At 39.0% G+C, this 25,197-nt stretch overlaps 2 protein-coding genes across 3 annotated transcripts; one reads left to right on the forward strand and one right to left on the reverse strand.

Moving 5' to 3' along the window:
* The first annotated feature begins 1,971 nt into the window (after window positions 1–1,971).
* On the forward strand, window positions 1,972–21,475 carry LOC132955202 (MAGUK p55 subfamily member 3-like). 2 transcript variants are annotated; one of them, XM_061027957.1, is made up of 20 exons: window positions 1,972–2,259; window positions 7,159–7,305; window positions 7,759–7,877; window positions 9,075–9,152; window positions 9,314–9,394; window positions 9,966–10,103; window positions 10,963–11,044; window positions 11,484–11,569; window positions 11,654–11,728; window positions 12,577–12,773; window positions 12,885–12,949; window positions 14,156–14,173; window positions 14,460–14,501; window positions 16,527–16,592; window positions 16,747–16,905; window positions 17,165–17,245; window positions 18,554–18,647; window positions 18,808–18,916; window positions 19,343–19,462; window positions 20,754–21,475. In XM_061027957.1, exons 2-20 carry the CDS (start codon window positions 7,269–7,271, stop codon window positions 20,931–20,933), a joined length of 1,827 nt encoding a protein of 608 aa, XP_060883940.1. In that variant the 5' UTR covers window positions 1,972–2,259; window positions 7,159–7,268; the 3' UTR covers window positions 20,934–21,475. The 2 variants fall into 2 exon arrangements, with proteins under 2 accessions (XP_060883940.1, XP_060883941.1); XM_061027958.1 differs by lacking the exon at window positions 16,527–16,592 and having other exon boundaries at window positions 1,974–2,259.
* Window position 21,476: 1 nt separating this feature from the next.
* Window positions 21,477–25,024, reverse strand: psmc5 (proteasome 26S subunit, ATPase 5). The gene is made up of 12 exons (XM_061027959.1): window positions 24,942–25,024; window positions 24,054–24,125; window positions 23,892–23,961; window positions 23,700–23,797; window positions 23,557–23,613; window positions 23,180–23,410; window positions 22,786–22,912; window positions 22,506–22,696; window positions 22,214–22,312; window positions 22,010–22,120; window positions 21,831–21,917; window positions 21,477–21,648 (listed from the first exon to the last, which is right to left on the reverse strand). Exons 1-12 carry the CDS (start codon window positions 24,963–24,965, stop codon window positions 21,595–21,597), a joined length of 1,221 nt encoding a protein of 406 aa, XP_060883942.1. The 5' UTR covers window positions 24,966–25,024; the 3' UTR covers window positions 21,477–21,594.
* Window positions 25,025–25,197: the final 173 nt, after the last annotated feature.

A 25,197-nucleotide genomic window follows, 5' to 3' on the forward strand; every position in this document is an offset into this window, starting at 1 on the left:
ACAGAAGAAGAGAATACAGTTTAAAGGAGTGAAGATAAGTGGAAACACAACAGGGAGGAATGCAAAGGGAGTAATAGCGTTCTGTGTTAAGGTCAGGGATGATTCATAGTCCATGTTTTCAAAGCTTCAGTCCCCCACAAGGCATCTCTGAGCATCAGCCAAAACATGTCCTGAACCCGCTCGCTGGGAGACATAGACATGGAGGGAGGGGATAAATAGAAATGCTTAGTTTTGAGAGGGGCGGGCCCGAGGAGGCGTGCGGTTTGTAGCATGTGTGCACATTATGCTGCCTTCAGGAGCTGTCGGGATCTTCAATGATATATCGAACAATGGGAGTACATACATACTAATGATTGGCCAACAAGGTAGGCTATTGTTTTTTTTTCAATCACGTGATGTGATTAATATTTGGAAAAGTGAGGCTTATACTTAAGCTTGAAAATTAAATCATAATCGTCATTTATTGCATGTTTTAGATAAATATCTTAAAATAGTATTTGAAAAAATGAAGACGAGTGATCCTATAGCATACCCATAGAGGCGAGGTCATTACTCTTTTAAGCAGATTACCGTTTGTATGGAAATGTACTTTTGCCAGGTACAAACAAATATGAAATACTAAAAGGATATTCTGATAAAACTTTGGATTATGACTGTCCATAAAATCTAAACTATGAGATACAAAGTCATTTGCAATGAGGTAGGCTACACATTTTATCCCAGAGAAAATCATGAGAATCTCAAAACTGATGTACTTGTCTGTCAGAGTTTTGAGTTGAAGAAGGGGAACTAGTACACAGTTTACGTGTAGCTGCAGGGCACATATGGGCTTGCCTGCACACTTAACAAAAATATTTTAAGTGGTGCAACATTTGGATTGCTCTTTAATCTTTGCATGGCAAAAGGCTAATGCCTGATTTTTTTTTTAAAGCTGTGGAGTAATAATAATAATAATGATACATTTCATTTGTAACACACTTTACATTTTTGCAAAAAAATCTCAAAGTGCTACAGGAAGAAAAATAAAATAGAAATAAAAACAAATTTAATCAAGTAAGCAACTAATGAAACTAAAGGCACAAGCAGAAGGCTTTGTTAAAAAGGTGGGTTTTTAGGGCCCTTTTAAAAGCGTCAGCAGACTGTGGAGCCCTCAGCTGCTCGGGGAGAGCGTTCCACAGACTGGGAGCAGAGGAGCAGAAGGCCCGGTCACCCATGGTGTGGAGTTTAGTCCTGGGGGGATGGAGGAGGTTGGTGTTTCCAGAGCGGAGGCTGTACTTCATGTATTTTCCCAGTTACACAGTTTTGCCTAAGAGCATTTTTACATAAGCTTTTTTTTAATTTCTTACTTCCTCGCAGCTACAGTATATGCTGCTGTATGTTATAAATATATATGTTGTGCTTTTGAGTCTAAGTAAGTTTTCAGTTTGGATTTTTAATTCCAGTTTTAATTTATCTGTTTAAGTGAAAATTGTATTTTGCACAATTTATAAAGACCATGGACATATTATTCAGAGCTTATGCCATCTAAGGACATTTCTAGGGACCACTGAGGAAAAAGTAACACCTGTTTTTGGGTATCAACCAATTGAAATATTAATAGTAATAATTATTATTAATAATAATAATAATAATAATAACAACTGACTGAAAAAAGTACTAAAATTAAAAAAAGTGAGGAAACAAGGTTTATTTGGTCAGGAGGGTCCTCTCAAATTCACATTATAGTCTATTCTAGGACAAACTTTTATCAGGTGTCCAAGAAAAACAAAAAATGAGTGTAGGCTAACAGTTTTTGATTTGCCTGGTTCTGGTCCATTCTTACCTTACACACATTTTCCACTCTTTGGTTTCCATTCAATTCAAATCTTTCACCGACAGTAAAACATAGGTCTAGCATAATATCATTTTTTTTTTCATGTTGATACTTCGATATTGAAGATTACGAGGAGCATTTGAAGGCGGCACTGAGAGAGCGAGCTAGTGAGCGCGAGAGCAACCTGCCTGATTGACTGACTGACAGACGGAGGGGGAAGGGGCGTCTCTTGAAGCGACCAACTGGACGGAGAAGGTAAATTAACAGCCCAAAGTGTGCACCGTCAGCTAAGGGCTGAAGACAATACAAAGAGGAGGAGAAAGGAGGGAGAGGAAACACAAAGGGGGAGGAAGAGTCGTGTTGAGACAGCGGTGTCGGTGGGGTTCAGCGAGGGACAGACAACGGAGAGAAGCACGCACTCGGAGGCTGAGGGGAGCCCCAACAAGGTGAGGATGCTTTTCTTTCCACTTGCAATGACTGAACTGTGTTTACCTATGTTCATTTCTTTTTCTTTTTGACTATGAAATGATACCTTCAGGGACACTCTTAGTTAATGTTCATGTACACATTTGCTGACTGAGATTTATTATTTTTATCATTATTTTTTGTGTAGCTCTAATGAAATATGTTTAATATCTTGAGGTTTTCTTTAATTGAAGGTTTGAGTTAAACATGAATGTAAATGAATTGTATTGTATGTAATTTTCTGCCAACTCCTGTAGGACAATAAAGCATGAGGTCATACATCTCCATACACTCATAGGCTGATGAAATAATATATATATAATATAATTCTACCTCTGATAAATAAGAAGAGGAAAGCTTTTGTGATAGAGTAGGTTGACAGCTTTGCTGCAGGGCAGGGCTGAGGGTTTCTATTTTATGGCGTCTTCATTGGCTTTCAGAAGAAGCAGGGCAGCTAGAGGGAAGGTCACTGTTTATGCACAGAAGATGATTTATTATACAAACACGTTTTTTTTTGGCAACAATGGCTTAAAACCCAATAACAAGTTAAAAAGGAAGTTCAGCCTCTAAAAACAGATTTGTGTGATAATTCTGCCACATTTTTGCTAAAACTGTAGTGTTTTTCATGTAATTGACTATTCAGAGGACATGTTTAAAGTCCAGTTTTAATTTTAAGCCTAAGGTAAAAAAAGATCTTATGTTTTGAACGTGTTCGGCTGATGATATTCTGAAATTGTGACAAAAAAAACAAAAAATGGTGTAGAGACAGAGGTGAATTCAATCTCCCAAGTGATTCTCTCACTCCAGCTGCTGTGTCTCCGAGTGGGCGTGTTGAAGGTGTTCAGAAGTGATGTTCGTCTTATAAGCCTCTTAAAAGCCGTCTGGCTGCTGACCTCATCTGCACTACGTTTTTTAAATATTTCCAGCATTTTTGGGAAAATTAAAATCTGGACTAAATCTCAAAGTAGCTGCATTTGAATTAAGATGAACTTTTTAATGCTTCGGTTGAAATGGGAAAACTATTCAAGGGCAGTTTTGGGAAAAAAAAATGTTACGTCCTGTCTTTGATCTGAATCATACACACTATAGGGACAAGACAATAAGATCTAAGTTTCTTGTTTCAGCTACTCAGTGAAGAGGATTTGCTGTTTTTCTTCATCATATATCATTTTTTACTTCATATCTTTGAGTGTTGGACAGTGAAATCCAAGGCTTCTACAAAGTATGTTTGGTATTTCTTATGCAACTTTTTTGACATCTTGTAGACTAAATTACAGCATTAATGAAAGTAATCTGGATGCAGGCCTGTATTACCTCAGCTTTCTGTCGTGGTAGAGAGTAGAGAGCAGAAAGCATCTCATTTTTCAAATGAGCAACACAACAAATAAAGCCTTCATGGAGTTGTAATAGATTATCTTAATACCCTCGCAAAATGTACAGCGGGGAAGTTTATTTTTTTCGCCGAACAGATATTGGACTGAAATATGTCAGATCAGCCATGTTGGGGGGCGGATGGACTACACACAAGCAAACACACACACACGCTCACACACATTCACACAGAGGGACGGGCAGATGGCATAAGCAGTGTGTCGGCGACCTCGCCCCTCTCTGTCTTCCTCTCGGGACACGTCCAACAGCAAATGAGTCTGGCTAACAGGTGGCGTTAGTGCGTGATGGAGTGTGTTTGTGTGAGCATAGAGGACAGTGACATAAGGTTAAGCTCTACGAACACAATGTCAGTATGATAAGTCCTGCGCTCAGTTGACTCTTGATTGTTTTGTTAAAATAAACGACAAAGAGAGCAGAGAAAAATGTGTCGAGTTTTAGTAAAAATGTCAGCTCCGAGTGTTTCCCTACAATCTTATGTGTTTCTTTATCACACAAAGGTTCTTATTACAATTACAAGTCTCGGTTGTTGGTTCTGTGTTGGGAGGGATCAATAGGTATCAAAACAATGACAAAAAGTCAATGTATAAAAGGGCCGATAAGTGAGGATATTACTGTCAGTCATAAACTGCATGCTCGGTGATTCACAGCACCTGAGACCTGAAGAAGAGGCACGTCGTGAATATACAACGTGGTCATGATCCAGCACACATAGCACTAAAGGAAGAGCCTGCAGAGTTTTACAACCATACATACAGAATCACGAGATACATGTCAATGCTAGAGAGCCTTCAGCAGGTGTAGTAGTAAATAAGATCAAGAGATTAGCAGACACTCCGCATGTTAAGTCTACCTTGACCAACTCCCAGGACCTTTATGGCACTCAGAGGAGGAGGGGGCGTTGACAAAAAGAACGGCCAAATTGTTTATTTTAAATTAAAAAAAATATGAATCAGTTACACAAGACAGACTCTAAAACTGTTAAAGCTGATATCAAAGTAAAGCTAAGGAAACGGGCGGATACATTTGCTGCTGTTGTTTCTTGAAAGCAATCTCTTACGATGAAATTCGACTTTTCAGTAAATTTATTGGTAACAATATACACAAATAAATACAATCACAAGTTTTCCAAGCCCTGGATGCAGGGATTGTCTGAACATTCGTGACAATGAAAGTGTCCAGCCATGCTAGCAGCCCTGCCGTGTTGTGAGCTACATGCTAACACCAACATGGTTACATGATCTCGACCTTTCCCAACATGCGGACGCTAAGCAGATTCAATCAAGTATGAGAGAAAATCTTTGCTTAAAGTTTCTCTTTATGGGCGCTGTTAGGTTTAGTCGTTTTTATGCCTCTGTACCTCTGCAACTCTCTCAACCTTTCAATACTGTGCAAAAATCCACCTCAACACAAAGATAAACTGATTATGTTTTGCTGGTCAAACGTCTCTGTGACCTCATGTCCGACCTGAAGGGGATTTAAATACATCTGTTTAACTTTAATGTCTGAAAGATTTCAAACCATGGTCTCCATGATTGACTATTGAACACCCCTTCATTGCTCTATTATAATTTGCTTTGCCAGTTTCAATACTCTTACATACTCCCTGTCAATGGTCATTGCGTGGGAGCAACATGGATTGATATAAAGATAAATATGAACTCGTCTGCAGAGGTTTACAATTATATAGGGGGTCATTCTAGATCTAACAATACCCAGTAGGGTTGGGAATCACCAGAGTCCCCAAGATACGATATTATCGCAATACTCGAGACACGATACGATTCTATTGCGATTTTCAACATTTTGCAATATTTAAGCATATCTAAAATATCATATTAAAAATATCGATACTTGACGATATAATATCGCCACACAAAATATCGCGACACTATACTGTATCGATTTTTTACCCCAACCCTAATGCCCGATGTATTTGGTTAAACCAAAGTGTCAGGGGACCTTTAGGATTATCCCGATTTAATCTGAGGGTGATGTGTGTCTGAACCAAATGTTATGTCAATCCATACAATATATTTTTTTTTTACAGTTAATGCCATCCCTACAACAAACCTTCATGTGGCTAACCCCCCCCCCCCCCCCCCCCCCCAAAGGGATTCACTTTTTAATGAAATGAGATGCAGAGGCTTCAAATCCTTGCACCAGTAAGCAGGCCTAACATGATATTGCATGTTAGTTAATATGATATGTTTTCTCAGTCAGTGTTCATTTCATGTGCTGCAGAGTTGTTCTTCTTACTAAAGCATGCTTTTCATACCGGTCCATGTTTAAAAGGGAAACAAAATGCTTGGGTACAGTCTCTGCTTCATTTTTTGCTGCTTTAGTTTCTCTTCTAATCTACCAGTCTTTTCTAATCTGCTTCATTGTATTCATTGAAATCCTCGGCGATGCACGGAGCCGCGAGCAGTCTTAAATGAAGGAGGCTGGATAATACCACCATATGGCCAAGGGGAACCTTAAGTATTTACACGACAGACTCAGTGAGTGAGTGGGAAAAAAACTGAGAGATGTCAGCTCTAAGCTCTTCACTGCCTCTTGCAATTAGAGACAGAGATAGTCCAGTGGAGGGGGAAATGCCGGAGAGAAAGAAGGTCAGGAACTTGGGCCAAGTGTGCAGGGCGGAGGGCTGAATGAAAGCAGGGAAATACAGAGAAGGAGGGAGATAATTTTCCTCCCCAGAACCGTCAGCTTAGTTGTTGACTAGTTTTCTCAATGGAGGGGGATTAAGTGACGGCCAACAGAAGGAATGAAACAACTGTGGGACAGAAAAAAATAGTTGATAAATCTGAACTTTAAGACATGCTTTATGTTTGCTTGGCCTGCATTAAGATATGATGTTAAACTCTACATGTGCTGCTGATGTAAAGCAGCAGCAATGTGAAACAGACAGAACTCCAATTATGTGTAACAGCCCTTTTTAAAGCAGCTTAAAAATCCTTTTTTCATCACCACTCAAGAGTCAAGCCACATTTGAATGCATTACATTTGAATCATGTCTCAGACCTGGGCTTCATGAGCATTTGGGTCTGCTTGTAATGTGGCTGCTTTTTCTAATTGCCACTTTGGCATGATGCCATCCTGTCGTCAGTCTTTTTTTTTTTTCAATCCAGGAATTTCTTTGGCAGCTGTCGGATATTCACAAGCCAGGGCCAAAAGTGACCTTGAAGAGACAATACATGACATCGAATCAATGTGAGACAATTGTCAATTAGTGTTGCTGATAAAAGAAGTTTCACATATGATGACAGAAAAGCAAAGAAATGTGGCTTTTCTGTTATCAAATGTCATCATCTTTTCTGAAAAAGAGGTCAGATTGTTGCTTTTAAAGGCAAACTTTGCAACAAACGCCCTCAGTCTTTTTTCCTGCCAGGTTTGTCAGTTAAATCTAAATCCCTTGATATCTAAGAAATGTGAGTTCATTTTGATTCTTAAAACTGTTGTTCTAAGACTGTTTCTATTTTCATTCCCAGCTGTTTCTGGTATTTCACCTCGTCCACGGACTCCAGTGGAGGAAATTCAGCAGCTTTGTTTCCCCTCCCTCCCTGTTCTCCCCCGTCTCTGCACCCTCCTGCCTCTGTGAATGATTGAAGCCATGCCCATCGTGTCAGCAAGCACAGGTACGGCCAAACATGTCGTCCAGCTACTTGTTCACTTGCTCCCTGGAGTTATATTATACAGTATGTGCTTATGAATATACAATACAAGGACAGTAGTAACAAGCTGGAGCTCCTGGCATGTTTAATTAGTGCCTAAAATCTGAAAAAAAGGTATCACATTATATTTAAGAGAGAATCTTTGAAACATTGTTTAAGCCTTATTTTGGATATCGTTACAAAATTATGTCTAACAGTGTTTAAAAAAATATTATTTGTTTAAAGGAGACAAGTCAAAAGTATACAGCATACATATAAATGTCTCAGTTACAGTTATGGTTCATTTAAACCCTATTTTCATGAGCCACAGTGGCTTCATATATTTATTTATTTGTTTTTGTTCATGATGGAGAATTATTGTTTGACTGAGTAATGATCACATAACTCCTGTTTTTTTTTTTTTTTGATGATTCATAGGGCTGCATGAGACTCTGGCCCTGCTCACCTCTCAGCTCCACCCTGACGCGAACCATAAGGAGGACCTGGTATTCCTCAAAGATGTGTTCAGTGAGAAAAGCCTGGGTTATCTCATGAAGGTACTGCAGATATGTCTGAGCAGAAGTCAATACTAGAGCCTGAGAGAAAAGTGACAAACTGCCAAAAACAACAACACAGCTTTGCATCATCTAAAATGTTAAACCAGTATTATTGAAATTAAACCTTCTGATAAAAATGCACTTACAGCTCAGAAACAAATTTAGAAACCCCTCAAAATGTTCTTGAATCAGCATCTGTGCATGCATGGAAACCATTCTATTCTGTTTGAACACAGACAACAGCTCGTTCTGCTTAAGTGTTTAAGAGGAAGATGGATGGCTACCCAGGGATGTGAAAAACTGGTGGAGAGCATGGCTAGACACATGAGAGTTGTAATACATAATCATTTTCTACCAAAAACTGATTTCTGAACTCTTCCTCAGATTAAACATTAGAATTTAATTGGTAAAGGATTCAGAACTAGTTCTCTTTGCATTATCCGAGGTCTGAAAAACACTCTGGCTGTGTCTGAAACCCCATACTTTCATACTATTCATACTCAATGTGACGTTATATTCAGTATTCAGTGTGTTCCAAAATCATAGTATGCAATTTTGTGTATGCCAGATATACTGGGATCTATACTGTATTGGGCCCAAAATGCACTGCGGCTCTCAGACTGTCCAATCACGGAGCTCAACAGCCAGCCTTCTAGCTGTTTAAAATAAAAGTTCTGTGCTGAAAAATATTTAACATGTTGCTAAATAATATTAAAATGACTACGTAGTTGTATTAGTTATGAGGGTTTGCATATTCTTGTTGAATTAATTTTACGGACGAGCTCGGACCAGAAGTATGTAGCGTATTTAAGTATGTAATAAGTAAATAACCTGTATTTAAGTATGTTGCTGTCATGTTGCTATATATTTTGAGTATGTAGTATGTAGTATGCGTTTCTGACACAGCCTATATCTTTTTGTTATCTTAATCACTTGTCAATTTCTGCAAATGAAAGAGAGACTGATATTATTTAATTTGGAAGTTGGGAGAAATGTTGTATACAATAATACATAAATTTAGAAAAAGTTTTTTTTTTAAATATCCAATGTTAGAACTCCCATACTTTTTTTTTCCTGAACTTAATTTGATGAATCTTGGAAAAACACATTCTGTCCAGAAAAGGATATGCAGAATTTTTAGTTTTTTAAGTGAGTGTGTTTGTGAATATGTGTCTTTGTGTTTGATGTACCATTCAGATCCATGACAAACTGAGGCAGTATGAGAAATATAGCCCGACCCCTGTTCTACACAGCGCCTCCTGTCTGGCAGAGGATGTAGGTGCATCCTTTCCATCATATTACAAAACTTAATATTATATTTCATTGTAATGAGATAGCATATAATAGTATCAAGCAGAAGCTGGTCTGTGAATGTTTTTCATTTTATGGTGAGATGTGGTAAACATTTTAGATGGTTAACTTATTCAAATCATCAGCTGGCAGAAGAGCTTCAGAATGGGCCCCTGGAGGACGACGAGAGAGAGCTGCTTCTCCTGCTGAGCACTCCACACCTCAAGGTACACACATACACACACACACACACACACACACACATACGTGCAAACACAAACACTCACATATACACATATACTCTGTTGTCTTTAGTCATGACGGTGTCTTCTTCCTTTCATCAGCCTCTCTTTCCTCCTGAAGTTTGATCTCATTAATTTTGCTGTGTGTCAGTGCTTCCCCCATAGCTGCTCTGAATTTCCTCTTAATTTGATCATTTATTACATAACACCAGCGTCAGAGCTGTCTGTAACACTTCCCCCTGCACCTTGACACAGACGAGGCTGCCTAATTACTCTTATCAAGTGATAGCGTTTAATTTATTGGCTTTCTTGGGAGCAGGAAGAGATGGAGGCTATGAACTTGGAACACTCATTCATTTCAAAAGCAGCAAAGGAGAGAAAGGCTACTTTTCTGTTTATAATCTACCTGATGTAGCCCATCACCAGATTTATCATGTTTTTAAAGCTATTCATTTGCTTTTCTTTGGTGCCTTTTTCCCTGTAATGTTTTCTTTGTTGCTGTTGTTCTTCTGCCTCTGTACATGTCTGTTCATTTGTCTGTGTATCTTTTTTTAAGGCAGTGCTGTCCGCCCACGACACGGTGGCCCAAAAGAACTTTGACCCTGTGCTGCCGCCACTCCCGGAGGATCTGGATGACGATGTGGAGGAAGAGTCAGTCAAGATTGTGCGCCTTGTGAAGAACAAGGAGCCTCTGGTGGGTCTTCCCCTCACACACCTGAGAATATAACAAAATAAGAACTCTCTCTCCCTCAACAGATATGCCTCTTTTCACATTTGGACTTCCTCATCTGCCTGATAACATGTTCCATTTCTTACAGCCTTCATAGTCCTGAAGGAAATTCTAGTGCCAGATTATAGATATATAGAGATAAAGGAATATAGATACAAATAAACATGATAAGATTAATCAGTTTTTTCACAATAGTAGGCCTCAAGTAGAAAAGTCTCGACAAAACATTGACTGTTGTAGTTCTACTGACAGGCTGTTAAAACTAGAAGACTATTCTAGTTTATTCTTCGTCTTATAGGGTTGGAAAATAAGAACTGCATTTATCTCTACAATAGTTAGCTTAGTTTAGATTCAAGTCAGTTTGGCTTAATTTAGCATACTTCCCTGGAATGGGACCAAATGAGCTTGTTTGAAGCACACAACTAGTGTATACACTTCAGTTTTTCAATCTTTTTGAGGCTTTTTTTTGTCAACTTTGGAAAGAGCCCAGTTAGCTTTTAAAGAAGCAATATGTAACTCTGACACCTAGCGATTAAAATGGATACTGCAGTCCAAATTGAAAACTTGGAAGAACCCCACCCCCGTGTCGAAATGCAGACGGGTTGCTATGTCGCAGACACAGAAATTTAAGTATAGTAGTAAGTAGTCTGCATCTGTCTTGAAACCTTTCTGCTTAAGTTTTGCAACTCAGCCAATTTTTTAATTCAGCAAAACCCACAAACCTTCACATGAAGAGTAGCTTTAATGAGCATCAGAATCTCCTATCAGTTCAGCGGCAGATTAGATCTCAAAATCTGATCTATTGTTGCTTCTTTTACTTCAGGGAGCGACTATACGCCGAGATGAGGTGACAGGAGCTGTAATCGTGGCCAGAATCATGAGGGGAGGAGCAGCTGACCGCAGTGGTGAGACAAACATGTTATCACAGAATGTAAAAGTCATCATTTGTTGAAGAGAATTGTCTGGAAAGAGACACAGATGAAGTTATCTGTCCTCTGACCTTCCCACCAAACCAGACTTTCTTGTCTTTGCTGTTATACTGACAGAGAAGTAAGGGGGATTACGTTGTGTAACCTCATGAACTGGGAGATCAAATCCTTGAGATTAGTGCCACGAGATTGCATATTTTGAGATTACAAATGAGGGATGCTCCTGGCTGTTGCCATAGAGATGTTACTGACTTCCCTCCAACAGATCATTTTGTCCTTTTTGTCAAATCTGAGCCACAAACTTTTAAAACAATCCTTTTGGTTCCACATGTTTGGGATTTTTCACGTTTGTATTTTCCATTATTTGTAGAATTGCTTTCAGATGACTCATTTTGTTTGTGTGTTGTGTTTGCAGGTCTGGTTCATGTAGGGGACGAGCTTCGAGAGGTCAATGGAAACCTGATAACCCACAAAAGGCCAGAAGAAATTAGTCAGATTCTGGTAATACACCACACAGCATCATGCTAGTCCCTGATAGATACGTTGGACAGAGAGTGACTCTTTTGATCTCATGTGTTTGACCAGTCCCAGTCACAGGGCTCAATCACACTGAAAATTATTCCAGCTGTTGCAGAAGAAGATAGACTGAAGGAGAGCAGGGTGAGCACATTTTACCCTCCTATACAATCAATTTGGTTCAGAAAGAGTCAACCACTTCTGAAATGTTAACCAGAAAGTGGGAAAATTGAACTGAGAGATTGATGTTTGTAATACTTTTTTCAAATGAAAACATTTCTGTTGTCATTATTTTTGACCTGTGTGTGAACTTTTAGATTAGTTACTCTCATGTCCATTTATTCAATACCAGGTTACAGCCAGCTGTCAACCTTGCTTGACTCGGCATTAAGGAGGAGACAGCTAGTGTGAATCTGTCTGAAAGTACAACAACCCACCTCTGTTGTGAGGTTGAGGCTGAGTCGCTTAGTGCCTGAATGAACTTGAAATCAAAAGTGAAATTTGTTCCAAAGGGCTTCTCTGGACAGAAAGTCTTCTCTGGACTAGATCACAGTGATTCATTCAGTCAGTACCAGAAGAAGTTGTATCAAGAGTGCAAATCCTGGCTCCTTTGTCATTATTTAATTGGCCAGTAACACCATGTAGGGCGTGTGAGTGAGTTTTTGGTTTTTCAGAAATAGTTGGATGAAGCCTTCCCTTATCCTTCTCAAACATTTAAGGGAATCCTGGCACTTAATTCTTAATTGATGTCACATTATTTAAGTTAATAAACTATTAATTATTTTATTTATAAATAGGTGGTCATGTTGACAGGAAGCATTGACTTCTTGAAAAGCCATAAAAGATGTTTTCCCTGTTTCCAGTTTTTATGCTAATCTAGAATAAAGAGGTCCTGGCTGTCATGACAGTGCACAACATTTACATGTTACTGTCATCAAGAAAAGCTTTTACTAAAGTTATCATTGCTAACTGAATATTCCTGCTCTCTAAAGGTATATCTTCGAGCTTTGTTCGACTACACGCCCTATGAGGACAAGGCCACGCCCTGCCAGGAGGCGGGACTTCCTTTTAAGAGGGGCGATATTCTTCAGGTGGTTAGCCAGGAGGATGCCACCTGGTGGCAGGCCAAGAGGGTGGGCGACTGCAACCTGCGTGCTGCTCTCGTCCCCTCTACACAATTCCAGGAGAGGTCAGCATCAAGTCTGCTGTCTAAATATTAACCGTGTTTGAAGGTTATAAAACTTTCTCAAAATGTTAATTTAGATAAATAATCTTTCGCCCGTTCATTTTTTCTTTGCAGGCGGCTGAGATACAGGATGAAAATGGCTTCTTTCCCCGCTCCTATTTCTCCAAAAGCCACTACATGTAAGCCCATTTCTGCTCTGCAGTCTCCGACCCAAAAACTACAGAATCCCACAAATGTACAAGAAGCTCAGATCTGTTGCTGTTTTTGGCTGAATCCAATCTAGCCAAGAAGATGCAGATAGTGAGATTATGAACACAGAACAGGGAATCACAGAAAGGTTAATCCCTGAAAATAAAACATAATCCATCATTTTATTTTCTAATCAAATTTAAAAGTAAAACAAAAATGGTCAGAGAAACGAAGAGAGGAGGGCAAGCCAGTTATTTTATGTATCCACTTTATTCACATTAAAGCACCTGTGAAGAGTTTAAGATGGTTATAAAATATTAATATTAATGCCTCTTTACTCGTTAGAAAAACAAATTGAACCAACAACGTAAGGCCTGACTTTTCTATAAAGTTATTTTTTTATACCTGAAACATCTGTGGTGGGGTAGGTGTCAAATAAAGTGATTAACAGCATGCTACAGAAACAAACTGTATTTACATTTTCTACAGCAAATGTTCAAAGACAGCAGGTTGAGGTCTTTTGAGACAAAACACTACCTATACATGTAAAGAACAAAACAGCAAAGTGATAAAAGGGACTGCTTTGCGCCAAAATCAACACTAACCCAAAGTTCCTCACAGGAGCTTTAAATCCAAAATCTGCAACGCTCAATAGGCTGGAAACTGTAGCCATAGAAACAAGATCTACATTGATTATTATAAAAGCAATGACAACCAAGATAAGTAATCTCCAAATATTTTGATAACCAATTAGTTGTTTTATTAACTTTTCTTTTTAACATTAACTGGACCAAGTTTCTCCAATGTGTTGATATGCTGCTTTTGTAATTAGTTAATGAGAAGTCTTGGGTAAAGAAACCAGTTGAAGACATCACTGAGCTTTTGGACATTTTATAGACTTTTAACGACTTTTATGTGAAAGTGTAACTTTTTGAATTAGATGTTAAAACTAAGGAGTTCTTTTAGTTTTATGGAGAACACAGGATCAGATAAAGATTACTTGGAGAAAATCCATGAAATTTAGTTTAAATTTAGATACCACTTGACAGCACTGACGTTTGTTATTGTGAATTTGGGAAAGTTTAACTTATAAGAATGATCACTGGGAGCAACACTGTAGTAATATGATAATGCAGCAGTTGTAACATTTTGTCCATGGTGATGCTTTGTGTTATTTTTTGCATTGCTAACCTCAGATGATCGTGCTGAGAGAGGTATGTGCATAAATTCTCGTATTAGAAAATCATCCCTTCATTGACTACATCGTATCATTGACAGAATTTCTAAATGAAATTAATAGTCATTAAGAAATTGAAAAAAAGGTACATTGTCTTTCCTCCACATTTTACCCATTGTTCCCTTTATGGACATCTTTTACACTAGAAGCCTTTTGTTTTGTGGTTACTGCACATAACTTGCTGTGTTCTGACTTCAAGGTAGCCTCAAAATCCTCCTCTCCTCCTCTTACCCTGTTTTCTCTTCCTGCATGTCACCCTACAGAGGACTGTGACAGTGAGGGTGCTCTGAATGGAAAGGAAGTAGGTGAGGAGGCATGATCAATTATTTATGTGAATCACATTTTTGCTCATATGTGTGCTAATCCATCTGTTCTTTAAGAAAATATTCTCAAGGTGTTATCGTGGTTGTACTGCTTTGGATGTGATTGACTGGTCAGGACTGGTGTCAGCTTATGTAGTTTGTTTTGACTAAAGAAAAACACTTTACTGTTCACCTGACCAGATCTAGACGTGTCCTAAGTAAGCAATCTCACCAGTTTGTTCATTGGGCTTCCTGGCTGCTCTTATTTGCTTCATGTATGCTGCTTCTGTTTAGACCTGAACCTAATTTTCACATCTTATTCCATCATAATCGTATAAGAAAAACCCTACACATATTTTAAACAGTAGCTTAATAACTTTTTGTGATGGCAATTTTTTTTCGAATGTTTTGTCGACGTCTTTTCCCCAAACTGAACTTTCTCTACTATTTGATCATGTCTACACTAATACAAGTTGGAACAGGCATTCATGGTTCTCAGAGGATGATCCACTGACTCTGTTAAGCATCATATGAAATGACTAAAGTTTCTGTTGTGGAGAGAAATCTCTAAATCTTCTCAATAGACTGCAAACCAAATTATTCTGACATTCAAGGTTTCCGTATGACACATCTTTAAGATCTTCCCTACCTCTCTGCCCCCAACAGAAAGTTGAAAATTTAGTTGTGATTTGAAAGTCTCAACAATTATAAAACAGATTACCATTACATTTGGGGCAAACTTTCATGTTCCAGTCAGGATCAGTAGTTGTGAATTCAGCAACACCTAAACTTTTTTAGTTCTGTAATCCGCCTAGAATGTTGTACTTGTTAACATGCTAACATGCTAAACTCAGAGGATGCACATTGTAAGAATGGCAGAGTAAACATCACAACGCTAACAATACTGCAATGAACATACCAATGCTAGCATTCAGCTACATTTTGTTGCTTCGTGTAGTTTAAGCTTTCTTGTTTTTTTCCCCCAGTATGCTTTTAACCAGGGGTGAAACTAGTACAGGAATATAGTCCTCAAGTAAAAGTACAGTTACTGAGTAAATGCACTTGAGTAGATTCATAAACCAGTTATTTTACTTCTACCTAAGTAAAAAGGAATTTGTTTGAAATGTACTTAAAGTTCTGACGAAGTGCAATGCAACAGGAAATTCTAGCTGTAATGTGGAATCATTAATCTGGCTCTTATCCTTTGTCTTTAAACAGAAATATGTTGTTAAAGTGTCCATCTTTTGACTACGCTTTGATTTGACTCATCCATCCTCATCCTCTGATTTAAAGGTTCTTCTTCTCCATAATCTATCTATCGTATACTCCTGACCATCATGTGGTACTTGTAAGCCAATCAACTGGCCAGTTTCACATAGTGCTGAGAAAAAAAGAGGTCCAAGCTTTCTGTCCGACTGTTTCCTTTTTTTTTTAAATGTAATTTTTGAGTCGTTTTTATAATCAGTAATGCACTTGGCTACAAGTACACTAAAAATGCGACTCAATGACAGTAACTTGAGTAAATGCTGTTACTTTCCATCCCTGCTTTTAACAAAATAAAGCCATGATCACTGAATTAGTTAATAATAATAATACAAATGCTTATAAAACATGCAGTGTCAACAGAATCAAAGACAGTCCCTGCACTGTGAAACACAAGTGATGATTTCCTTCAGTTGACTCAGAGTGATGGAAAATGACATGAAAACTATTGAAGTTAAGCATTTATCAATTGTAAGGATTGATAGGTGTCGCGGGTGTTTCTTTGTGCCTTTGCTTTGCGTCTAAAAGCTTTCCGCGTTCTGTGTTTGGAGTAAAGCAGGCTTTTTGTGCTGTATGAGCTACAGCTACAGAACTTCTCCCCGCTTCCTTGTGGCACCTCATTTCTCTTAACGTGCTTTATGCTACATGCTAAAGGTGCTCTTTTTGTGTGTGGTGAGGCGGTAGACACAACATGCATGGCTGCCATGCTTCTATTCTGTTGATAAGATCCAACTGGTTGAATAAGTGGTCTAATACGAGCTGCAGTCTCTCCCAAGAGTAAGGCAGCCCCTGTCTTCTGTGGCCAAGCTTTCTCATGGGATTTTTACTCAGGTACTCTTACTGATTTCTACTGGTGTTGTTCAGTGTGTCTGTGTTGTGTGGGCTTGATTTTTACTCGGGGAGAACAAGAAATCCTCTGTGAAATAGACTTCTTTCTAGGTTTTTAATGTACAAATCTCAAACATCTTTGTGTTTTCAACCACAGCTGGCCTGCGCAGAAGTTTTCGTGGGAGGAAGGATCACCCGGGTTCACCAGGAGAGCCTCACACTCCAGATGCCAATCATACCGATTTCCTGATTTATGAAGAAGTAACACATTATCTGCCCCGGCCTGGAGAGAGGCCTCGTCTTATAGTTCTAATAGGTAAGTTCCCGTCGGGGTTTGGTGACATGAAGAAATGAAGGTATCCTAGTTATTTAGAAAAGTAGTCGAGCTTTGTGACACAAAAAAGGACATTTGATAAGGCTGATGAAAACTACTGTTAATATTTCTTTATGTTAAAGCTTCAATTCTGGTTGAGAACAATTAGATCTTTTCCGACCACAGTCTTCCTGCTTGTAAATATTTGTTCTCCTCACATAACTTTTTCATCAGTTTTTATTCTCTCATGTTTTGATGACAGGTTCCCTTGGCGCTCGGCTCACTGAGCTCAAACAGAAGGTGATTGCTGAAAATCCCCGACGGTATGGTCTAGCTGTGCCTCGTGAGTCTTTTTTAAAATTATTATTATTTCTGTGGATAAGATTTTGTGGCTTTGACCTGAATACCTGATGCTAATCTACAATTACAGATATCATCAACTGGATATTTTGATTTAAAGCTACACCAAAACTATTTACGCCCATTTTCCACTTGCTTCTTCTTGCATTTGAAGGGAATCAATTTGAAATGATGATACAAAACACAAACTCAGTGTCTACAGTATGACCCCTTGATTTATGCGGCACATCATCCCCCGCTCTCTTCTCAAATAATTTTCTGTCACTCTTGGTTGTCTTATCCAAAGAAAGGGAGAAATGGCTAAAAAAAAGAATCATTAAAAAACTTGAGTGGTGTAAAGAAAGAGAATGCCTCAACCCCAGAGTTACTTTATGCTTTGAATAATGGTGCGTTCCATTTACCCTGGAAGTCGTATGTCAGAGCTGGGGATGACATCACACTCAAGTTGACCGCGTTCCAGTTTGCAAAACATCGGATAAGCAAGAGGCACCTCCAGTAGTACTATTATTTTATTAGCTTATACCAGGTGGTAACAACACACATTGGGATAGTTAGCGCTCGACAGATAGAAAAAGGACTATGTTGTTAATAAAAACTAAAGTGTACACCTGAAACTTTACTTACTTAGTTGATGCGTGTAGCAGCCATGTTGGATTTGAGCTCGGCCTACTGAAGTTCCCCAAAGTCTCCGAGTCAGAATTCTGAACTTTAGGGGGCGTTCCCGATGATGTATACGACTGGCAACTCAGAATTTTCAACTCCCAAGATCAAATGGAAGACACAATTATATGCCATCAATTAAGCTAGGAACAGGTAAAATGGGGAAAATCGTTTTAAATGAAAGCTTGAATGTCTCTTTTTTATGTAAATTGTGCAAAAGTGTTAAAAGAAAACAAGTGCTTGACAACAAAAAACTAAAGACAAACATTGTCAGAAGACAGTAAAGACAGTTTCAAAGTCAGACATCAGACGTAATGGAGGCAGGAGTTTAACAAATAAAGAAGACAAACACAAACAAAAGAAACAGAGAGAGAGAGAAGAGGAACAAGTTTTGTTCGATGTCTCCAGGAGAGAAGAGAGCGTTTATGTGTAAATTATATCTTCTCAATAAGTATGCAAAAAATGTTCTGCATCAAGAGAGGCTGATCAAGTAAGAAATCATCATGACTCATGCATTAGGGAAGCATGTGTTTTTTTTTAACCTTGTTATATAAAGTGTGGCCAGAAAAATAAACAAAACACTCAGTGATAATCTTTTCTTGCTTTCTGTAATTGAAAATGTGACCTAAAGACACCACTCGAGCCAGAAAGAGTCACGAGAGAGAGGGAGTGGAGTACCACTTCATCTCCAAAGCTGCCTTTGAGGCCGACATCCAGAACGGCAAGTGAGTACTGGACACTGAAAACAACACCATGTTTAAAACGTATGAAAAGCAACAAACGATTCACTTTATATTTGAGAAGAAAAATGTCTTAGTTCTTGCTTTACCTCATTGGCTTTCCTTCATTTGTTGGAATAATCATGATGGTGCTGAACTTCTGCAGATTCATTGAATATGGAGAGTACAAAGAGAATCTCTACGGCACCCGTTTGGAGTCCATACAGAAAATTTTGGATCAACAAAAGGTCTGCCTGGTGGATGTGCAACCAGAGGTTCGTAACTTAACTTGCATTCAGGGCCGCCAAATAAACAATTTTTTTTATCTATTTCTGTATTACATGATGTCACGTACCTGTACTTTATCTAAAACCTGTGCAAAGACTTATATGATATAAGAACAGGGATTTACTCTGCTCACTTATTGGAGATATGCCACAATAATCAGGATCAGTATCAGTAATGCTGTCTTATTTTTCAACTGCACTATATTTAAGAATATAAATAAATAAAAAGTTGCACCAATATCTGTTTGAAAGATAAGACTCTGGTAGTTCATAGATATTCTGCCAGAACAGAAGCCATGTGATTCCACAGTTTAGCGACACTAATATGACAGTAATTAAGAATTTAAACAGCAGGCTTAACCTCCTGTTTGTCTTTTGGGGAATACCATAAATGTTCCACTTTCCCACATTCAGGCACTGAAGACTCTACGCACAACTGAGTTCAAACCGTATGTCATCTTTGTAAGGCTTCGAATCCTTGATAGTAAAAGAAAACTGCTCGGCTCGTCCTCCTCACTCAGCTCAGGGATCACGGTGAGTAACCTATAAACGCAGCTCAGACGAAAACGTGAATGTGTAATTTCTGCTTTTGGAATCACAGTAATTTGTGCAATAGCTCGTTCTGACCAGGCTATTTGTTTGGTGAAGAGACATACCATGAGTGCTGATACACTTCTCAGTGAGCATTTTAGGTTTAAAGATGTTAATTACTGGTTTGAGTAAATGTTTGTTTAGACCAGATTGAACCTGCAAATCTTCATGTTTCAGATTCATCACACATATTTATAATAATGAATGATTTTCAAGACACATCATTGTTACAGTAGCTCAAATGATATACAAGAGAGTATTGCATCACAGTCAAACAGAAAATATGGGTATTGACATACGCTAAGTCTTTGACAATGTTGACTTTTGACACATGCTGTCAATCGACATTTATTTACTAACAAAAACAGCCAAATAGATGGTTAAATAAAAATAGTATTTATTACATTAAACTGTGTCGCTTCTGAACTGTTACATAAATGCAATATCACAATCGAGGATGTGCTGTTTTTTTTTTAATATCAGCACTCAGTTTTTTTTAAGGTTTATTTTGGGGCTTTTTCAGTTATTTCATAGGACAGTGTAGGAAATCAGGATGAGAGCGAGGCGGATGACATGGGGGAAGCCACGGGTCGCACTTTTACCGGGGGCGCCTGCTTGGAGGACTGAAGTCTATGTACAAGGGGCACGACCTAACTGCTAGGCCATCCGCACCCCAGCACTCAGCTTTTACCCTCAAGACCTGACCTTGTACCTGTTGAGGAAATTACTAAGAACTTGACTTCACACAAGAAAGATTCAGGAGACTCATATGGCTTAAGTTGAAGAAAGTTTATACATACAAGAGTACTCTGGAGGAGAGCTGGAGTAGCACAACACTTCTGATGCTGTGTCCCTGCTATGCCAATTCTGCTAGACTCTCCCAATGCTTTGCTCTATATGAAAGAGACGTTATTGACGTCAGGGTCATATTGACCCACCTCAACTAGTCTGATGTCTAGGACAATATGGAGCAGACACTAAGTCTACCAAACAACATTGCAGATAAAGGGGAAGACCGTTGACACGTTAAACTGTCCTTGCTTTCTAGTCACAGCTGAACTCAGGTCTGACTGACATCAGAGAACAGTGAAAAAACAAAATGATGCCTATACAATTAAATCTAAATACATAGGTACAGAAAATTCCACCACAGTACTTATATAAAAAACATCACTCCCTCTCTTTTAATATTGCTTAAAGTTAAAAATAGTTTTTTTTTCTCTCTGTTGACCAGGAGGATGATCTTCAAGAAATGAAAATATCAGCTGATCGGATGGACGAGTGCTACGGTCATTTAGTCGACTATGTCCTAGTGAAGGAGGACCCGGTCAGTGCCTTAGCTGAGCTCCAGGTGATACTGGACAGGGTGCAGGTGGAGCCTCAGTGGGTCCCCGTGTCCTGGGTGAGGAGCTAGCCTGCTTAAATGAGCGTGTCTGGTTTAAGTTGGACCAGTGGACCCCTACGTGTGGAGGACAGATAAATCTGCTGATGTTGGAGTGATCCAGTCTTTACTGCCATATTAACACTATATCAGGTTTGTGATAGTCTGCTGAATCAAATCGGTATCATACAAGAACAGGTGCAGCGACCCAAAGCTGTTTCTCCATCAGTCTGAACATCAAACAAGCCTGTGTGTTGGATTCTTCAATGTATAGTGAGCAACTGTATTTGTAAGTGTACATCGGCAGTATCAAAGCATGTCGTACATGCATGTGGGACCAAGTTCCTAAAGCAAGCCGTAGTCAGAGATCTGCACTCGGTAAGATCAGTAATGTGAGACAACTTCTGTGATAGCAGCTATAATGTCAAGTGCCATATGGAGCATTACAAAAATAATTGTAAAATGAATAAACCTCATGCTGGAGACTGTACCTCTGTTTCTGTTACGTGAGAGTCTGAAAGTTCTTGAATGTATCTGATGAACTACTGAGAAATAAAACTCAAAAGCCATCCAGTTATTTTGTGGGGAAAACCTTTACTTTAGAATGACTTATGCAACAATTAGAAACCAAACCATAAACAAAGAAGGAAAATATACATATGTGTTTGCATTGTGTGCAGGGAATACAAGGCCTTTACTTCCACAGCTTCTTGATGGACATGTTCTTCTCACTGTCTTTCTGCATCACCTGGTGAGGAGAACAACAACAACCGTCTTACTTATAGACAAATTACAAGAATGAAAACTGATGCAAGTTTAGTCCTAGATTTGTTGATTTAAGGAAGTTAGAAGTAGGCAAAAAGGGAGCAGTGTGGCAAAGTAAGGAAATATTTCTGGGCCAGGATACAAAATTAAGTGAGTTACACAAACCTTGGCCACAGCCATCTCAAAGTCCTCCTGGTTGACGTGAACCCTCCTTTCTCTCAGAGCATACATCCCTGCTTCAGTGCAAACACCCTAAAAATACACACATAGGGTTAATAACATAAAGGCCAACTGTGGACTACCTTTATAGACAACCGAACAGCTACAATTTAGCTGATCCTCACCTTAACCTCAGCACCAGAAGCTCCAGGCATCAGCTCTGCAATCTTCCTTAGATTAATGCCACGTGTCAGGTTCATCTTCCTCGAGTGGATCTTCAGAATGTCCAGACGAGCCTGTTTGTGCAGAATAAGGAGATGCTCGATAATAAGGCCCCTAAAGCACATGTGTACAGAAAGTATATGTTAAAAGCTGTAGGAGTGATGTACCTCTTCATTTGGAGGGGGAAACTCAATCTTCCTGTCGATCCTGCCGGGCCTGAGCAGAGCTGAGTCAAGGATGTCGATTCGGTTTGTAGCCATGATGACCTGAGAGAAAAAGTCATTTATGTCAAAATGTAGCAGGTACAAATAGGGAAAGGGGTTCTCATACAAGTAAAAACTGCTACTGCTTTTATATTCTGAATTGAAAACATGGGTACAGATTTAAGGAAGAGTAACACTTTCCTTAAGCAACATGTCCATCAAACGAAACAGAGTTATTTCCTGGTGTGTGTGATACCTTGATATTCTTTGTAGCCTCAAAGCCGTCCAACTGATTGAGCAGCTCCAGCATCGTCCTCTGCACCTCACTGTCACCGCCCGAGCCACCCTCCAGGCGAGACGACCCGATGGAGTCGATCTCGTCCATGAAGATGATGGAGGGAGCGTGTTCTCTGGCCATAACGAACAGCTCACGCACCATACGGGCACCTATCATAGGAGAGAAAGATAACGGTCATACAAGAAAACAGATACAACAATTAACAATTAACTTAACTATAAAACACAGAAAATTTCACCTTCCCCGATGAACTTCTGGACCAGCTCAGAGCCGGACACCCTGATAAAGGTGCAGTCAGTGTGGTGGGCCACAGCTCGGGCCAGAAGGGTTTTTCCTGTTCCCGGGGGACCATACAGCAGCACCCCCTGCACACATTCAAAGAAAAACAGAAATCACAACCATCAGTACTCCGACTTATTGGGTAAACAAATGCCCTCGGCTGCAGCAATAACTTGATTGTCTGTGTTGTATTACTGTTTGAAGGGTATTTTGGACTTTGTAAGACATTTGAAACCATAACCTCAGACTCTAGGATACGGTGATGGTACTTTTGACACTGAAGTTATTTCTTTATTTATTAATCTGCTAACTGCATTACTTACACACTATCAGTTCTCTTGTCAATCACCCACCTTGGGCTGTGCGATGCCTAACGCCTCAAACAGCTCTGGATGCTTGACAGGCAGCTCGATCACTTCCTTGATCTCCTTGATCTGCTTATCCAGGCCACCAATCATTTCATAGGTGGAGTCCGGCACCTTCTCCACCATCATAAGAGACACCAGAGGGTCCACCTTGTTCGGCAGTATCTTGTGCAAGGTGTAGCTGTCATTACGCAGAGCAACACGGCAATTCGGAGTCACCTGTCAAAAGGGGACAGAAGGACTATAAATACAACTCCCCTCCATTTGTGATAACACATGGGTGACTAAAATTGAAGTGAATATTTGTTTGTAAGAGATGTGTGTTTGTTTTGTAATGATAACAATAAAGACACTGAAATACTAACGTCATTGATGTCAATGTTCTTGTCCACATCCACAACAAATTTTCCTTCTGGATGCACCTAAGGAAAAGATGACGTGATGTGTTAATTTAATCCATCAACCAATAGTCAAAATAGTATGTGCTTCAAAGAAGAAAAACTCATACCTTGACCAGCACTTTCTTTTTGTCCATGACCCTAACCACTTCTCCTACGTAGGAGCCCTGCTCCTGTAGTAACTGCAGCTCCTCACGAAGAAGACGCACTGAAAGACAAAAAAGAAAGAATTTTTTTTCTCTTCGGGAAATGCTTCATTTGTAAAAGAAAAAGACCGGACTAATTCAACTTTAAAAGTGTACCTTTGGCATTGAGCTCATTCCTCTGTGCCTGCAGACGCCTGAGATTCTGACTCTTATCGTTCACTGTCAGCTGTCAAGAAAAACAAAAGTTCAGAGTTAAGAGGCAAGCTAAACTTAAAAGTAAAATAAAAGTCCCATTAATTTAGAGAGACATTAATTTACCTGTAACTCTTCTATCTTTGACAAGTAGTACTGTCGGAGCCCTGAGCCACCTTTACTCTCACCCATCTCCATCTGTCAAAGGAGAAATACATTAACTTGAAAATCAAGCATCAAAAGCACCTGAAGATGATTAAATAACATCTCCCACTTGTCTGACTGTTACTGTGTGTGAACAAGCAAAACACTGGGGTCCTCATATTTAAAGGTGTAGAATAAAAAGGTTAGAAACTGTGTTAAATAAATCACAGATGAATGAATTGCTGTCTATTAAAGGAGTGAGTGTTTACTAGATTAACTTTTTGAAGAGTCAGTGGAAGTCTTTTGATTAAATGTAAAGACACTGCATTAGTGTGGTAACCTGAAGGTATTTAAAGTCAACATAAAAACAACAACTATCCAGAAACTGTTCGTGTAATGAAACAATAACAAAGAGGGATAAAAGTCTTTGTTTACGTGTTTTATCACATTCACGGTTCGGTAGCTAACTAGCATTAAAGTGGAAACGCTTCGCCTTTCTCAAATTATTAAGCCTTTTTGGGGGTTAAATTAACCACCGTGTACTCTTAAAATATATTAGGGAATGATTAGACTGTTGTTCACACATCGTATTGTATCATGGTATATCTCAAACAAGCTGCATGTTCATTGAACAGTGAGTCCAAGCTAGCCGGTTCTGTAGCTAGGTTAGCTACAATGAGACAGCAAACCGGCAGCATACTTTTCATTTAATGTTTTCAATGATGTGACGACTCGTTATTTACAACACATTCATACACACATCTAATCTAACACATAGCAGAACGAAACCATTCGACTCTACGCATATTCGTGACGTTTCTTCGATAATATTATGAAAAATTCAACAAAACGGTAGAAAAATACACCTACATGATCGATCCCGTCCACCTCCATCTTGAAATTTTCTACATCCGCTTGGGACCGGCGTTTTCCGGCTGACTTCTTATTCGTGGTTTGTTTGACAGTAATAGATACGCACATTGCCACCTAGCGTCATTTTTTTTTTAACAAGTTCAACATGTTTTTCAGACCACACCGTTGTATCGTTTCTCATTTTCTCTAAAAAAAAATGACTCGATTCTTTATTTATTATTTTAGATTTAAAAAATAATTAATCAAACGTATC

The sequence above is a fragment of the Labrus mixtus genome, chromosome 21 (assembly GCF_963584025.1).
Source record: "Labrus mixtus chromosome 21, fLabMix1.1, whole genome shotgun sequence".
NCBI lineage: Eukaryota > Metazoa > Chordata > Actinopteri > Labriformes > Labridae > Labrus > Labrus mixtus.

What these genes read in the sequence shown, in the direction of transcription:
- LOC132955202 (XM_061027957.1), top strand. Translation starts at nt 7,269, where the DNA reads ATGATTGAAGCCATGCCCATCGTGTCAGCAAGCACAG. An exon ending in TGAGCACTCCACACCTCAAG is followed by an intron (nt 9,395 to 9,965) that starts GTACACACATAC and finishes TCTTTTTTTAAG; the next exon opens with GCAGTGCTGTCCGCCCACGA. An exon ending in TCGTCTTATAGTTCTAATAG is followed by an intron (nt 16,906 to 17,164) that starts GTAAGTTCCCGT and finishes TTTTGATGACAG; the next exon opens with GTTCCCTTGGCGCTCGGCTC.
- psmc5 (XM_061027959.1), bottom strand. Translation starts at nt 24,965, where the DNA reads ATGGAGGTGGACGGGATCGATCAT. An exon ending in GAATGAGCTCAATGCCAAAG is followed by an intron (nt 23,798 to 23,891) that starts GTACACTTTTAA and finishes TTTGTCTTTCAG; the next exon opens with TGCGTCTTCTTCGTGAGGAG. An exon ending in AAAAGAAAGTGCTGGTCAAG is followed by an intron (nt 23,614 to 23,699) that starts GTATGAGTTTTT and finishes TCTTTTCCTTAG; the next exon opens with GTGCATCCAGAAGGAAAATT.